General features: G+C 42.0%; 1 protein-coding gene across 2 annotated transcripts in view; it reads left to right on the top strand.

Moving 5' to 3' along the window:
* The window catches only part of LOC106609109 (TBC1 domain family member 22B), a 187,820-nt gene that overhangs the window by 103,039 nt on the left and 66,315 nt on the right, over window positions 1–18,466 (top strand). For both annotated transcript variants that reach the window (XM_014207530.2, XM_014207531.2), the window contains exon 11: window positions 5,785–5,860. In XM_014207530.2, coding sequence (XP_014063005.1) covers window positions 5,785–5,860 — 76 coding nt within the window. The remainder of the gene's footprint in view (window positions 1–5,784; window positions 5,861–18,466) is intronic.

Raw genomic sequence — 18,466 nt, 5'->3', positions numbered from 1 at the left:
TGGCTACTGCATGTGTGCAGATGGAGCCAGAAAGTCTCAATCCCTACTCTCTTTAATAAGTCAGACCTTAGCCCATCAAACCAGATATGATCTCACTGTAGTGATCTTAGGGGATTCAGAACACTCACTGTTAATGTGGTTAGGTTAGGGAGATTACTGTCTAGTCTGTCCGTGTAGCTCTACAATAGGAAAATGGGCTGACTCCTGCTGAATGGAGTTAGATGAGAAGTAGAGGTAACTCTAGGGAGCAAGAGAGGGAGTGAGGAAGGAAGAAACAAAGGATGGAAGAAAATGCCTTGACCCGGTACTGCTTTGTACTTCTGAATCCATGCCAGCCATTGAAATATAATTTATATGTGTCAGCCTACGTGAAATCCTTATCAAATTTTACATAGAGTATTATTTTCTTGAAGTAGCTTCTTATAGCTGGGCTGTACAGTAGCACTGGAAGGTCACAGTGAAGGGAGAGGTGATGGTAGGCCAAGGTTTCTCGCTATCTCTCTCGCTCTCTCTTTATCTCTGTCTCCCAACCCTCTCTATCTTTCTCCCTCTCTCCATCTCTCTCCCCCTCTCTCCATCTCTCTCCCCCTCTGTCAGTAGTGTGTTGTATCCAGAGGCACTCCTGTATTCATGGCCACAACACTCAGGCACCAGAACGCTCACTGCAGGATGCACAGCTGAGCCTGAAGGTCGGGCAGCAATTGTTTATCGGTTAATGTCTCACACTCTCTGTCCAAAATGTCTCGCGCACTCTGTCTAAAATGTATTTCGCTCTCTGTCTAAAATGTCTTTCGCTCTCTGTCTAAAATGTCTCTCGCTCTCTGTCTAAAATGTCTCTCGCTCTCTGTCTAAAATGTCTCGCGCTCTCTGTCTAAAATGTCTCTCGCTCTCTGTCTAAAATGTCACTCGCTCTCTGTCTAAAATGTCACTCGCTCTCTGTCTAAAATGTCTCGCGCTCTCTGTCTAAAATGTCTCGCGCTCTCTGTCTAAAATGTCTCGCACTCTCTGTCTAAAATGTCACCCGCTCTCTGTCTAAAATGTCTTGCGCTCTCTGTCTCGCTCCCTCTGTTCTCCTGTCTCACACTCCCTCTGTCAGAATGGCACACACACACATTTGTGGTAACTTAAACTTACAGAGCCCATGATTTGATCATTTATAGTTTCGTAAATGCATGGTTGATCCAAGGCCTGTTTTGAGGTTGTTGCTTTTTGTCCCCGAGCCCTTAATCAAATAATACATTATTTGATTACTTAAATGTACATTAGGATCAAAACTGGGATTGTATGTACATGTGACTTGCTCCACTATATAAAGTCCACTTCCAATGACAATTTGTACATTAGGACAAACCTCAAACAAAAGTGACTCAATTTCCAATTACTGTTCGCCTATGTTATTAGCACACCCATAAGCACTCTCTAAATGGAGCTTGTTATATAAAGTTGATTGTACATGTGCCCATTAGATGGATACCCTCTTCACTATGCTATAAGGAGACATCATTAGCTCCTCAAAAGGTATCATCTATTCATACTGTGGCTAAAGGCGACATCAATGGATGCCTAATGGTCTTACCGCTTCAAGAGCTGTCATCTATTCATACTGTGGCTAAAGGTGACATCATTGCATGTATAATGGTCTCAGTACTTTAAGAGGAACTGAACCAAAAAACGACTTCTCTGGTTGAAAAGCGGCCTATGTGGCATCGGTAGTAGTTGTCATGACTCTCCTGACAGTGGATGAAAGGACCCATCAGCTAGGCAAATGTTTGAAGATAGCCAGACCCCTCTCTCCCACAGAAGAGGGGAAGGGGGGCTGTGCAGTTCATGACACCTTAACACTGGGTCATAAATTTAAGTAGGAGGGAACTTTCCCTCTGCCTTTCAGTATCGGGATCCCGAGTGGCGCAGCGGTTTAAGGCACTGCGTCTCAGTACTAGAGGCGTCATGACAGACACCGTGGTTCGAATCCAGGCTGTATCACAACCGGCCGTGATTGGGAGACTCATAGGGCGGAGCTCAATTGGCCTGGGTTTGGCCGGTGTAGGTCATCAATGTAAATAAGAATTTGTTCTTCACTAACTTGCCTAGTTAAATACATTTTTAAAATCCACTAAAGAAAGGCCTTTGTAAACAGAAGACCTTTGCCGCCAAAAACTCGAACGGCCAAAGAATTAACTTTGGAACAATATTCAAAAGATAGGAATGTTAAGAATTGTTGGTGGGGATCTAAAGAATAATCGTGCCATATTGTTTATTATTTTGTGACGTCATTAAAACCTCTTAGCGCACGTATCCCGTTAACGGGATCATCATCGACAACATCCGGTGAAGCTGGAGCACGCCAAATTCAAATGACAAAATTGTAATATTAAACATTCATGAACATACAAGTGTCCTACATTTAAAAGCTTAACTTCTTATTCATCCAACCGCGTTGTCAGATTTCAAAAAGGCTTTACGGCGAAAGCATACCATGCGATTATCTGAGGACAGCGCCCCACACCAAAATACTTTTCCAAACCAGCACAGGCATCACAAAAGTAACAATTAGCGATATAATAAATTACTTACCTTTTGAAGATCTTCCTCTGTTTGCAATCCCAAGGGTCCCAGCTACACAACAAATGGTTGTTTTGTTCGATAAAGTCTTTCTTTATATCCCAAAAATGTCTTGATTCAGTAATCCACTCGTTCAACATGCATACAAACGAATCCAAAAAGTTACCAGTAAAGTTCATACAAACAAGTCAAACGATGTTTCTAATTAATCCTCAGGTACTCTAATATCTAAATAAACAATACAATTTAAGACGGAGAATAGTAAGTTCAATAGGGAAGATAAATAACGAAGAGCGCACACCTCATTCACGCTCGCAACAAGACTACATTTCTAATGAGAGACACCTTTGAAAACTACAACTACTCGCTCATTTTTTCAAAAGACAAGCCTGAAACCCTTTCTAAAGACTGTTGACATCTAGTGGAAGCCATAGGAACTACAATCTGGGAGCTATTTATTTGTATATCCCATAGACAAGCATTGAAATGGACTTTGACCAGGATGGATTTTCCTCTGGTTTTTGCCTGCCATATCAGTTCTGTTATACTCACAGACATTCTAACAGTTTTAGAAACTTCAGAGTGTTTTCTATCCAATGCTACCAATTATATGCATATCTTAGCTTCTGGGCCTGAGTAACAGGCAGTTTACTTTGGGCACGTCTCCGAACTTCCGAACACGGCCCCCTAGCCCTAAGAGCTTTTAAGGGTGGTATAACAAAGTAACTGTAACTCTGAAAGTGAACGCTTTATATGTATCAAGTTTACATCTAAATGTTGTATTAAATATGAGAATACTTTTGTGAGGATAGAAATGTGATTTTAGTCTTCTAAATGAGAATTGTTTGTCATCTAAACTTTTGGTCAGTCAGTAACCATGCCCAAGTGAGCACAGACATTGTCGGCATGATGGAACGCCCCCATTTTACCCGAGGATAAAAGCCTTGGTAACAAAATTTACATTAGACCAAGTAGACGGACAGTGAGACGGACGTCACGAATGGTTAAAACTACCAGACCAGACAGCGTGGAGCGGGGCTACACGCTACTAAATGGTAAGAAACTCTGAAACTCTCAACACGGGTGAAGAAGATAAAGACTAGACCAGAAACATTCACAGTCTGCGGCTATGCATGTAAAAGTAGTCCTAGAACTTTGACTGAAAACATGAGGTGGGACGGAAAAATCCCTCTCAGACAACCGTTGGTACATCTGAAGTATCTATCCTAATGAACACTCCAAGAGTCTCACTCAAGTGGGATAGAAAGTGGTTCAACAGAGAGCCGGCAATCAAGGACCGCTACGTGTAAATATACACTACCATTAAAAAGTTTTAGGGTCACTTAGAAATGTCCTTGTTTTTGAAAAGTCAGCACATTTTTTTTGTCCATTAAAATATAATAACATTTATCAGAAATACAGTGTAGACATTGTTAATGCTGACTATTGTAGTTGGAAACGGCTGATTTTATATGGAATATTTACATAGGCGTATAGAGGCCCGTTATCAGCAACCATCACTCCTGTGTTCCAATGGCTGTGTTAGCTAATCCAAGTTTATCATTTTAAAAGGCTAATTGATCATTAGAAAAAAAAAATTGCAAATAAAGCTGGCCTTTAGGCTAGTTGAGTATCTGGAGCATCAGCATTTATGGGTTCAACTAACCTGTACCCCCGCACACTGACTCGGTACCGGTGCCCCCTGTATATAGCTTCGTTATTCTTATTGTGTTACTTTTTATTCTTGTCTACTTGGTAAATATTTTCTTAACGGACCAGTAACCGAAAGGTTGCAAGATCGAATCCCCGAGCTTACAAGGTAAAAATCTGTCGTCCTGCCCCTGAACAAGGCAGTTAACCCACTGTTCCTAGGCTGTCATTGAAAATAAGAATTTGTTCTTAACTGACTTGCCTAGTTGAATAAAGGTTAAAAAAATGTAGATATTCCATTAAAAATCTGCTGTTTCCAGCTACAATGTTAATGTTGTAAATTACTGTATTTCTGATACATTTTATGGTATTCTAATTGACAAAAAATTATATTTTCTTTAAAAAACAAGGACATTTCTAAGTGACCCCAAACTTTTGAACGTTCATGTGCAAAGTATTATTACTCCTTAGAGCGTAAGTTCCATTTAAGTCGGAGGGAACTTTACATACCCCTCCCTCTCCATGTGTAACAAGCCGTCATATCTTTTATCTCGTGTACGTGTGTTTGTTTATTCTTCGTTATTATTTTGTTAGTAAATAAATGATTAAATCAATTTGTGTAGTACTGAATATTCAGAAGGGCTAGGGTTCTTGTGGATCCAAGGATTATGCCATGTTCAGAATGAGATTGAGGTAATAATTGACGTAAGATATATCTTTCGAGTTTAATTCGGACTAACTCGTTGAACAACTTCTTCCGTTGTGCCCCAAATTCCTAATGAGTTAATTGTTACATGATTAATTTAATCGAATAACACTTAAACATAGTTGGTAAGGTAAATAACAGTCATCACGTTAATGATTGTCACATCACAACATAGTTATAAACATATACATTCTAGTCTCAAAACAGTCAAATGTAGTAATGAGGAGGAGGAAAACGGATGCCAAATCCGAGTTCAACCCCCCTTCAAGCTCTGCTGTCTGATATTTGCATTTAGACTGTAAATGTTGCATTTAATCTCCTGTCAGCATGTGTTTAGTAGTTGAGAGGACAGCTCACCTCCTGATCTCTCCTGTTCTCCATTCTCTCTCTCTCTCTCTCTCTCTCCTTCTCCTGTTCTAGCTCTCTCGCTCTCTCTGTCTGTGTGTGTGACCTCCCTTTCCCTTCAAAATGGCCACAGGGTGATCACGAGCTGTGGTAGCTAGCTGCTCACCCTTGAGATGAGACTATGTGTATGCTCTGTGTGCCAGTGTCACTCAGCTAGTATACACAGATGTTTGTTCATATGTCATCATTACTATTCCTCACACACATCCTCTTTTTCTTTAATGAAGTACAGTTTGGTAAAACAGTTTTGTCTCTGTTTTCAGGTCAAATCAATAATAGTGCACCCATCACCCCTAGTAAGTCAGGCCTCACCTGGCTGTGAAATTCATCTCTCTCTTTCTCTCTTCTCTCTCTCTCTCTCTTCTCTCTCTCTCTCTCTCTCTCTCTCTCTCTCTCTCTCACACACTCTCTCTCTTCACTCTCTCTCTCCCTCTCTCTCTCTCCCTCTCTCTCCAATCAAGGACAACTACACATTTGCTCAGCCGGGGATCCAAAGAAAAGTCAAGGCTCTGGAGGAGTTGGTCAGCAGGATCGATGGTGAGTGCTTTCTCTCTCCTGTCCTTTCTGCTCTCCCTTTCTCTCTTTCTCCTGTACTCTCCTGTGGTCCTCTACACTCTACTCTCCTGTGGTCCTTTCCCTCTTCCTCTCCATCTTTCTCACCCTCCCTCCCCTTGGCTTGTCCTCTCCATCTTTCTATCTCCCTCTTTCGATCTGTGTGGTTTCCGGAAGGGAAATCCTGTCTCTGAGCACACCCCTGCATCATATCTCTCTCTCTCTCTTTGTCTGTCTGACCATATCTCTCTTCCTGTCTGTCAGAATGATGATTAGTCTGTCCTTCTGTCAGAGTGATCACACGCGCACGCGCACACACACACACACACACAGACCCTGACTGCTTTGTGTCATCCCCAATCAGCGGCGGGTCAGTGTGGCTTTTAACAGAGTGGTGGCTGGCTGGCGTCTGATCCACCGGGGGGAAGCAGGAGCCACCAGAGCATGAGATCCTCTCATTACTTTAAATTACTGAGGTGTAATCAGAATTCACTGGCCATCCTCTCCTCCCGCCATCTCCTCACAGAGCAGGATAAGGCCAGGGTGGAAGGAGACCGGTCCCTGCACAGCACAAAACCCAGACCAGTACCAGACCTAGACTCAGATCTAGTCCTATACTCCTATACTTTCTTTACATTAGAGAGGTGTAATCAGGATTCAGTGGACATCTTCTTACAGAACGGGGACAGAAACCAAGCCCTGCACTGCACACAGTCAGCCCAGTTCTAGACCCAGATTCAACACCAGACCTAGCGCTTTACCCTATTGTCTGATCCAACCCAGCCCCATGCCCCATCTGTATACCCTAGCCCCAGACCCAGGCATTTGTATTCCAAAACTGTCTTATTTTTTATTTCTTTCTGACGTCTCTGCTCAGTTTGGACTTGGCTATATTTAACAACCAAATTTATGCAGGGAGGGAAATTGAGTTGGTCTTTTTGGACTAGATAAATGTCTTTAGGTCGCAGGTTAGATTTACCCTCTCTGGAGTAAGAGACTGTTCTTAAACAGATATTGAACTTTACCAGTCCTCCTTGAGAACTTCAGTTCTTTTTCTCTTACTTTATCATTTTGAGTTTCCAGTGTTGTTGCCTTTTCCATTTTCTTGATCCTACAGTACATGTCTGCTGTAAATTACCGGTAAATACTTATTAGTGAACCATACTTTGCCAGGTATGTATTTCTGTGAAATGTTTAACAGCTGTTAGGTGTCCTTTTCTCTGTTGATTTGTAACAGAGAATGTAGCCTAGCGGTTAAGAGCGTTGGGCAAGTAACCAAAAGGTTGCTAGTTCAAATCCCTGAGCCGACTTGGTGAAAAATCTGTCGATGTACCCTTGAGCAAGGCACTTAACCCTAATTGATCCTGTAAGTAGCTCTGGATAAGACCATTTGCTAAATGACAAAACATGTTTTTTTATTATTCCATTTGTTTTTTACAATTTAACATATCGCTCATTAACTCAACACACAGCTCCTTAAAGGTTTGATCCATAAAGACACACCTATGCACGCGCACACACTTATACACACACACACGCACACAGGTCTCCTTATAGGTTTGCACCAACACTATAAGCAAACTCTGTACTCATTGTAATTAGAGACAAAAGTTATACTTCATACCAGATTTCCTACCAGATTGCAATACTTCATACCAGATTTACTCCAGACACCCGGACAGGCCCTCATCCCCGTCATTCGCAGGAGAAAGAGACGGAAAAGGTATTGCGGAAGGAGATCGGGGTGCCTTGTGAGGATCCGCCGACAAGTGGCTAATTTGCTTTTGCCATCGGTACTATTGGCCAATGTACAATCGCTGGATAATAAATTGGACAAACTAAAAGCACATTTATCCTACCAATGGGACAGGATGGAACAGCTGCCTCTGGTAAGACAAGGGGTGCGGTCTATGTATATTTGTAATCAACAGCTGGTGCACGATATCTAAGGAAGTCTCAAGGTTTTGCTCGCCTGAGGTAGAGTATCTCATGATCAGCTGTAGACCACACTAGCTACCTAGAGAGTTTACATCCTCTATTTTTTTTAGCTGTGTACATACCACCACAAACCAATGCTGGCACTAAGACCACACTCAACGAGCTGTATACCGCCACAAGCAAACAAGAAAATGCTCATCCAGAGGCGGCGATCCTAGTGGCCGGGGACTTTAATGCAGGGAAACTTAAATCCGTTTTACCTAATTTCTACCAGCATGTTAAATGTGCAACCAGAGGGGGGAAAAAACTCTAGACCATCTTTACTCCACACACAGAGACGCGTACAAAGCTCTCCCTCGCCCTCCATTGTGCAAATCTGGTCATAATTCTATCCTCCTGATTCCTGCTTACAAGCAAAAATTAAAGCAGGAAGCACCAGTGACTCGGTCAACAAAAAAGTGATCAGATGAAGCAGATGCTAAGCTACAGGACAGTTTTGCTAGCACAGACTGGAATATGTTCCGGGATTCTTCTGATGGCATTGAGGAGTACACCACAACAGTCACTGGCTTCATCAGTAAGTGCATCGATGACATTGTCCCCACAGGGACTGTACGTACATACTCCAACCAGAAGCCATGGATTACAGGCAACATCCATGCTGAGCTAAAGGATAGAGCTGCCGCTTTCAAGAAATATCGCTATTCCCCCCGATGAACAATCAGGCAAACCGTCAATACAGGACTAAGATCAAATCGTACTACACCGGCTCCGACGCTCATTGGATGTGGCAGGGCTTGCAAACTATCACAGACTACAAAGGGAAGCACAACTGAGAGCTGTCCAGTGACACGAGCCTACCAGATGAGCAAAATTACTTCTATACTCGCTTCGAGGCAAGTAACCCTGAAACATGCATTAGAGCATCAGCAGTTCCAGACGACTGTGTGATCACGCTCTCTGTAATAACATGTTTCAAGCAGACCACCATAGACCCTGTGCCCAAGAACACTAAGGTATTTCATATTTTATTAGGATTCCAATGTGAGTAAGACCTTTAAACAGGTTAACATTCACAAGGCCGCAGGGCCAGACGGAATACCAGGATGTGTACTCCGAGCATACGCTGACCAACTGGCTTCACTGACATCTTCAACCTCTCCCTGTCTGAGTCTGTAATACCAACATGTTTCAAGCAGACCAACATAGTCCCTGTGCCCAAGAACACTAAGGTATTTGGTATTTTATTAGGATCCCCATTAGCTGTTTCAAAAGCAGCAGCTACTCTTCCTGGGGTTCACATAAAATATAATACAGAATGACGTAATACAGAACATCAATAGACAAGAACAGCTCAAGAACAGAACTACATACATTTATTTTAAAGGTACACGTAGCCTACATATCAATGCGTACACACAAACTGTCTAGGTCAAATAGGGGAGAGGCGTTGTGCCGTGAGGTGTTGCTTTGTCTGTTTTTTTAAACCAGGTTTGCTGTTTATTTGAGCAATATGAGATGGAAGGAAGTTCCATGCAATAAGGGCTCCACATAATACTGTACGCTTTCTTGAATATGTTCTGGATTTGGGGAATGTGAAAAGACCCTGGTGGCATGTCTGGTGGGATAAGTGTGTGTGTCAGAGCTGTGTGGAAGTTGACTATGTAAACTATTTGGGATTTTCAACACAATGTTTCATATAAAAAGAAGTGATGCAGTCAGTCTCTCCTCAACTCTTAGCCAAGAGATACTGGCATGCATATCAGCCCTCTGATTACAATTAAGAGCAAATCGTGTTCTGGGCCAGCTGCAGCTTAACTAGGTATTTCATTGCAGCACTGGACCACACGACTGGACAATAATCAAGATTAGGCCGAACTAGAGCCTGCAGAACTTGCTTTTTGGAGTTTGGTGTCAATAAAAGCAGAGCATCTATTTATTACAGCTAGACCTCTCCCCATCTTTACAACCATTGAATCTATATGTTTTGACCATGACAGTTTACAATCTAAGGTAATGCCAAGTAATTTAGTCTCCTCAACTTGTTCAACAGCCACACCATTCATTACCAGATTAGGCTGAGGTCTAGAACTTAAGGAATGATTTGTACCAAATGCAATGCTCTTAGTTTTAGAGATGTTCAGGACCAGTTTATTACTGGCCACCCATTCCAAAACATACTGCAACTCTTTGTTAAGGGTTTCAGTGACTTCATTAGCTGTTGTTGCTGATGCGTATATGGTTGAATCATCAGCATACGTGGACCCACATGCTCTGTTTAATGCCAGTGGCAGGTAATTGGTAAAAATAGAAAAGAGTGGAGGGCCTAGAGAGCTGCCCTACGGTACACCACACTTTACATGTTTGACATTAGAAAAGCTTCCATTAAAGAAAACCCTTTGAGTTCTATTAGATAAATAGCTCTGAATCCACGATATGGCAGAGGTTGAAAAGCCATAACACATATGTTTTTTCAACAACCGGCTATGGTCAATAATATCAAAGGCTGCACTGAAATCTAACAGTACATCTCCCACAATCTTCTTATCAATTTCTTTCAACCAATCATCAGTCATTTATGTCAGTGCAGTACATGTTGAGTACGCTTCTCTGCTGAAAGTCTGTTAATTTGTTTACAGAGAAATAGCATTGTATTTGGTCAAACACTATTTTTGCAACAGTTTGCAAAGAGCTGGCAGCAAGCTTATAGGTCTGCTGTTAGAACCAGTAAAGGCCGCTTTACCACTCTTGGGTAGCGGAATTACTTTGGCTTCCCTCCAGGCCTGAGGACAAAGACTTCCCTCTAGGCTCAGATTAAAAATATGACAGATAGGAGTGGCAAAAGAGTCAGCTACCATCCTCAGTAGCTTTCCGTCTAAGTTGTCAATGCCAGGAGGTTTGTCATCATTGATCGATAAGTCATTTTCCCACCTCTCCCACACTAACTTTACACAATTCAAACTTGCAATGCTTTTCTTTCATTATTCGTTTTTTTTTTGCATGAATACAATTGCTCACTGTTCGTTGTTGGCATTTCCTGCCTAAGTTTTCCCACTTTGCTAATGAAATAATCATTAAAATAATTGGCATCATCAAATGGTTTTGTGATGAATAAGCTTTCGATGAAAGATGGAGTTGCATTTGTCTTTCTGCCCATAATTTCATTTAAAGTACTCCAAAGTTTTTTTTCCATCATTCTTTATATCATTGATCTTGGCTTCATAATACAGTTTCTTCTTCTTTTTGTTGAGTTTAGTCACATATTTCTCAATTTGCAGTAAGTAAGCCAGTCAGATGTGCAGCCAGACTTATTAGCCACTCCTTTTACCCCATCTCTTTCAACCATACAGTTTTTCAATTCCTCATCAAGTTATGGAGCCTTAACAGTTCTAACAGTCAGTTTCTTAACAGTTTATCAATAATTGGAAGAAACAATTTAATAAATTAATCAAGTGCAGCGTCTGGATGCTCCTCATTAATCACATCAGACCAACTGATATTTTTAACATCATCCACATAAGAGTCGCAGCAAAAAATGTTGTATGATCTCTTATATACAATTTTAGGCCCAGCTGTTGGAACTTTGGCTTTCCTGGATATAGCCACTATGTTGTGATCACTACATCCAATGGATACGGATACAGCTTTAGAACGAAGTTCTACAGTATTAGTAAAAATGTGATCGGTACATGTGGATTATCTTTTTCCTGTGGTGTTTGTAACCACCCTGCTAGGTTGATTAATAACCTGAACCAGATTACAGGCACTGGTTACAGTAAGAAGCTTCCTCTTGATCAGACGGCTTGATGAAACCCAGTCAATATTCAGTTCCCCAGAAAGTAGATCTCTCTGTTTACCTCACATACACTAGCAAGCATTTCACACATATTATTTAGATACTGACTGTTAGCACTTGATGGCCTATAGCTACACCCCAAAAGAAAACGCTTCAGATGTGTCAAGTGAACCTGCAACCACAACACTTCAATAACACTTGACATAAGATCTTCTCTAAGCATGACAGGGATATGGCTCTGAATATATACAGCAACACCTCCCACATAAGCATCTTCTATAGATGGTATAGCTTTGTATTGCTACTGCTGTATCATCAAATGAATTATCTAAGTGAGTCTCAGAAATGGCTGATATATGAATGTTATCTGATGCTAGCAAGTTATTGATTTCATGAACCTTATTTCTAAGGCTGCATATATTAATATGGGATATTTTCAGCCCTTTCCTGGGTAGCTTATCAGAGATAGACATAATACTGAAAAGAGCGAACAAAGCAAGAGAAAAAAATATACATTCATCAGTCCATTAATCAATTGGTGTGTGTGTTGCGGGGTTGAATCTACAAAACCATAGGCTTGGCTCTCTCATCCCTGCCTAAATGACTACCGACCCATAGCACTCATGTCTGTAGCTGGTCATGGCTCACATCAACACCATTATCCCAGAAACCCTAGACCCACTCCAATTTGCACACCACCCCAACAGATCAACAGATGATGCTTCTCTATTGCACTCCACACTGCCCTTTCACACCTGGACAAAATGAACACCTATGTGAGAATGCTATTCATTGACTTCAGCTCAGTGTTCAACACCATAGTGCCCTCAAAACTCATCACTAAGCTAAGGACCCTGGGACTAAACACCTCCCTCTGCAACTGGATCCTGGACTTCCTGATGGGCCGCCCCCCCAGGTGGTAAGGGTAGTTATCAATGCATCCGCCACTCTGATCCTCAACACATTGGCCCATCGGGTGTGTGCTCAGTCCAATCCTGTACTCCCTGTTCGCTCATGACTGCACGGCCAGGCTCGACTCCATCATCATGATGTTTGCCGTTGACACAAGGACACGGCTATGGATGCCGTCTGGGCCGGCAGCCTTGCGAGGGTTAACACTTTAAAATGTCTTACTCACTTTGGCCAAGGAGAAGGAGAGCCCACAGTCCTTGGTAGTGGGCCGTGTTGGTGGCACTGTGTTATCCTCAAAGCGGGCGAAGAAGGTGTTTAGCTTGTCCGGAAGCAAGATCTGTGTCCGCGACATGGCTGGTTTTCCCTTTGTAAGACATAATTGTCTGTAGATCCTACCACATTTGTCTTGTGTCTGAGCCGTTTAATTGTGGCTTCAGTTTGTCTCTATACTGACGTTTTGCCTGTTTCATTGCCTTACTGAGGGAATAACTACACTGTTTGTATTCGGGCATATTCCCAGTCACCTTGCCATGGTGAAATGCGATGGTTCACGCTTTCAGTTTTGCGCGAATGCTGCCATCTATCCACGGTTTCTGGTTAGGGTAGGTTTTAATAGTCACAATGGCTACCACATCTCGATACACTTCCTGATTAACTCAGTCACCGTATCAGTATATACGTCAATATTATTCTCAGAGGCTACCCAGAACATATCCCTGTCCACGTGATCAAAACAATCTTGAAGCGTGGATTCCGATTGGTCAGACCAGCGTTGAATAGTCCTTAGCATGGGTACTTCCTGTGTGAGTTTCTGCCTATAGGAAGGGAGGAGCAAAATGGAGTCCTGATCAGATTTGCCGAAAGGAGGGTGGGGGAGGGCCTTATAAGGCATCCTGGAAGTTGGAGTAGCAGTTGTTGATTTTTTTTTTTCAACAATGTGTTGATACAATTACAGCATTCTTTTCCTCAAATTTGCTTTGTTAAAATCCCCTGCTACAATACATGCGGCCTCAGGATATGTGGTTTCCAGTTTGCATAAGTCCAGTGAAGTTCTTTGAGGGCCGTCGTGGTATCGGCTTGAGGGGGGATATACACGACTGTGACCTATAACTAAAGAGAAATCTCTTCAATTTCCCTGGGGGGTACGAACAAAGGATCCGATTCGGGAAAGTCGTATTCCTGGTCAAAATGCTGGTAGTGCTGGTGAGTTACCGCCGCTCTGATATCCAATAGTTCTTCCCGGCTGTATGTAATAACACAAAACATTTCTGGGCTAATAATGTAAGAAGTAACCCATAATAAAAAAAAATACTGCAAAGAGTCTGGTATCTTGTACGTCTAAGTGAACCATATAAGGTACGAAAGTTTATGTAGAAGGGCTTTATAAACAAAAAGAGTACAAGGCATCGATCTACGAGACTTTAGAGAGGGCCAACCTACTTCATACAGAATGCAGTGATGTGTACCGGACCCATCGCCCGTAATAAAGCGTAGTGCATTATGATAATCCTGCATACAGGTGTATGTTGTTTTTTTTTGTAGATGGAACAACATTGTTTATACGGACAGTAAAAAGTACAGGACTTAATGTAGATCCCTGTGGGACACCTTTCGTAATATAAATATAAGCTGACTTAACACCATCAGAAAAAACACATTGTGTTGTCTTTCTAGTAATTTTATAACCAATTACATGACGCCGACTGGAGACAATCTTTGAATCAATAAAGAGTGGTCAACAGTATTCTCTTATCCATACCCTTTACCACATCGTTTAACACTAAGGTGGCATTAGAGAGGGTGCTATGAACCGGCATGAAACCAGACTGGTGAACACTTAGAATACATCTCGTAGCTAGGAAGGGTCTAAGTTGACAATTGATTAATAGAACGTTTTCAGTGCTCTACATTAAGGCTTGTCTAGGGTAAGTAAAACAAAAGTTGGATTACCAGAATATACATTTCAGTAGAAAATCACTATCAAACAATTTCTCCAATCAGAATTGAATCAGGCAGTGCCGCAGCGCACAGCAGGGCAGTGCATGGTTTACATTCTGAGTAAATTGCCTATATTCCTATTTGCTATAACACATTTCTATAAATAAGTTATATTTATACAAAGCAAGAGAACAATGTAGACAGAGCTAAGAGCATCACCAAACCACCACAAAATATCCAGTCAGAAAATGTAGTTTTGACATGAATGTGACTTGGCCTATTAAGGCACTCTTTGAATTTAATTCATCCTAGATTTCTCCTGCCATGCTTTTTCATGATCAAGGTGCAATGAATGAATGTGACAGAGTTCTGGGCTATCTCAGAAAGTTTTGTTTTTGAATAACCCCAAAACATGGGAGGCTTATGGTAATAATGAGAGAGAAAGAAGAAACAATAGCAATATATACACATCGAATGAGAAATTTGTACAAACCTTCAGTTGAGCAAAGCATTATAAGACAGAAGGCCCCAAAAAAATCCTTCCTTGCCATTGTGAACCAAACAACCAAAAGCCTTATCCTCCAACTAAAATATAATAAAAGCATTAAGACAAATTAAAGTTATGAAGAGTATTTTCCAAAATATTTGAGTGTTTAATGTCCTAAAGTTGCATCTTTTAAATGAGATCAATTATGGAAGTCGGAGTCTATGCTATTCTCATTCACAGATTTATTTTGAATTACAAATATTTTAGCTCACTAGAAGTGAAATTGAGCAAACAATACCGAGATTAAAAAATCCAATGAGGTGTCAAAAACGTAGGCTTCAGCTGAGGAATGCTTATGAAACAAATGAGTAGTTGGCCTATGCCCATTTCCATATTATTCTAGCAATGTGCAACCTACTTACAATGCATATAGTAGCCTAGGCCTAGTAAGAGAAGAGGATGAGGAAAAAATGCGAATCAGTTTATAATTTTCCAGTTCTGAGGATAGCAGAGTTGCTCTACAGCCCATGATGATTTACAACCCAGCACAAGACGCACTGCTAGCGAGGCTCGTTGACTGTGTCACTCGCTCCATCTGCACACTTTGGCAGACAAAGATAGCCAGATAGGCCTAGGTTACTACACATCTCTTTCGTGTCACAGCTAAACCAGAGTGAAATAAGCTGTTCAAAAAGATTTGGCTCAGCTAAATGTATTTTGTCAATGTCATGATTCTTCTCAACCTTCCAATAGCATGCCAGCGAAATGCCTAGCAGTCTTTTTTCTTTAAAAAATTGAATAAATTAGTTTGCATTATTTTGGATGGCCGCTAGGGGGAGATAACAACATTGTTTATGGCAGGGGTATCAAATCAAATGTAATTATGTAGCCCTTCTTACATCAGCTGATATATCAAAGTGCTGTACAGAAACCCAGCCAAAAACCCCAAACAGCAAGCAATGCAGGTGTAGAAGCACGGTGGCTAGGAAAAACTCCCTAGAAAGGCCGAAACCTAGGAAGAAACCTAGAGAGGAATCAGGCTATGAGGGGTGGCCAGTCCTCTTCTGGCTGTGCCAGGTGGAGATTATAACAGAACATGGCCAAGATGTTCAAATGTTCATAAATGACCAGGATGGTCAAATAATAATAATCATAGTAGTTGTCGAGGGTGCAACAAGTCAGCACTTCAGGAGTAAATGTCAGTTGGCTTTTTATAGCCGATCATTGAGAGTATCTCTACCGCTCCTGCTGTCTCTAGAGAGTGGAAAACAGCAAGTCTGGGACAGGTAGCACGTCCGGTGAACAGGTCAGTGTTCCATAGCCGCAGGCAGAACAGTTGAAACTGGAGCAGCAGCATGGCCAGGTGGACTGGGGACAGCAAGGAGTCATCATGCCAGGTAGTCCTGAGGCATGGTCCTAGGGCTCAGGTCCAGAGAGAGAGAAGAGAGAGAGAAGAGAGAGAGAAGAGAGAGAGAGAGAGAGAGAGAGAGAGAGAGAGAGAGAGAGAATACACTTAAGTTCACACAGGACACCGGATAAGACAGGAGAAATACTCCACATATAACAGACTCACCCTAGCCCCCTGACACACAAACTACTGCAGCATAAATACTGGAGACGGAGACAGGAGGGGTCAGGAGACACTGTGGCCTCATCCGATGATACCCCCGGACAGGGCCAAACAGGCTCGATATAACCTTACCCACTTTGCCAAAACACAGCCCCCACACCACTAGAGGGATATCTTCAACCACCAACTTACCATCCTGAGACAAGGCCGAGTGTAGCCCACAAAGATCTCCACCAAGGCACAACCCAACCCTCCTTCCATGGAGGGCCTATTGTCTGCTGGTTTTAGTTGTTTCCTTTCAATTGAGACCTTGACAACCAGGTAGGGGAGTTCCTTACTAATCAGTGACCTTAATTCATCAATCAAGCACAAGGGAGGAGCGAAAACCCTCAGACACTCGGCCTTCCGTGGAATGAGTTTGACACGTGGTCTATGGGCAAGCGCAGAATTTTTTTTCATATCACTCCTATGTACTTCACTCATTTTCAGTCACATTTTTGGCTGATGGTGTTACAGACCTTTTATTTTGTGACTTCAGCTTTCGGACAAGTAGGAAATCTGTCCTACTTGTCCAAAGGACAAGTGGCTAAAAAAGTTAATATCAAGCCCTGGTTGTTGAAAATGAAAACATATTCACTAGAAGTTGACTGATCTTCCAACGAGCCAAGTGGAGGCTGGGAGAGGGAATAGCAGTCGACTGACTGCCCAGGGTCGATTTAACCACCATTTCTTAAAATAAAAAGCCTGCTGAGATAAAATGCCGAAAGCATCACTTATCAAATTTTTCTCAGTAATGATGCCAGAGTCTGACACAACTTGCTTATGAAGGGAAGGAGAGGAATTGCCACGCTTCAGTGCATTAACTGTTTTCCTAAATGTAAGTGGATCACCAGCAGAGTCTGTGATAGAACTTAGAAAGTGGCTTGATTTAGCTTTCTTAATTTAGGAAGTACATCTATTTTTACATTTTCACATTTATTTCTACATCTATTTTAAATCATGTATTTCGAAATATGTTTTTGAAAATACTTTAAAGTAGTATGCTATTTATAGGAAAGTGTTTGAAAATACTTTTGAAAATGTCCAATAGTGGTTGATTCAGGCCACAAAGACTCAAATACACGGGAAATAACAAATAATCAAATACAAGTGCGTGTGCATATCAGTGTGTGTGTGTGTGTGTGTGTGTGTGTGTGTGTGTGTGTGTGTCCGTGTACATGTATGTGTTTGTCTGTGAGCATGAGTTGTTGTAGATTGATTTCCACCTCTGCGTAACGAGATCCATTAGGGCTGTTCCAGGGGAGATGTTAAACAGCACCACTCTGCCAGCTAGCTGATTAAACCTGACACAGGACATGGCTCCAAGGGGGTCGTTTTGGGATAATGGCACAGTGTAACAACAGTCCTACAATGCCCAGAGTGACTTAAAACCACCATTCAACACTGGAAGTTATATCTTGAGAAGAGGAAACTGTTCAGAGAACAGCAGGGCACAAGAAAGAAAAAAGAGAGAAAAGGGGGAAGAGGAGGACAGGGAGCCAGTGAAGAAGAGAGAGAGAGAAAAAGGGAAGATGGGAAGAAAGCATCAGATGCAACAGCTGTGGTGAAGAGATAGATCAGTGCCCTTGCTACATTCCCTTCCTTCAGAGACACATATCAGCCTTAGTCTCTTGCTCTATGTGGTACACAAACCAGGTTGTATTTGATCCTATTACCACTGTGTAAGGTTTCCCCTACCACAGTCTCTGATGTTATAAGGTGTGTGTTAGCCAGGGCTGGAGGTGTACCACTGAGAGATGGCCTGCCCAGATTGGTGCTACTTGGTGGGCTGTGGCCTTGATGTTCAGACATGCTCCTGAAGCACACCTCTGGCTCTCCTTTGGCTCCTCAGCCATATGGCTCTGCTCTGTCAGGTGACAGAAAGGAGGAGCTGCCTTAGCGCCACAGGGA

Source organism: Salmo salar, chromosome ssa07 (assembly GCF_905237065.1).
Source record: "Salmo salar chromosome ssa07, Ssal_v3.1, whole genome shotgun sequence".
In the NCBI taxonomy this organism is placed as follows: Eukaryota; Metazoa; Chordata; class Actinopteri; order Salmoniformes; family Salmonidae; genus Salmo; species Salmo salar.
The sequence above is the reverse complement of the archived record's forward strand: the minus strand, read 5'-3'. Positions and strand labels throughout refer to the sequence as shown.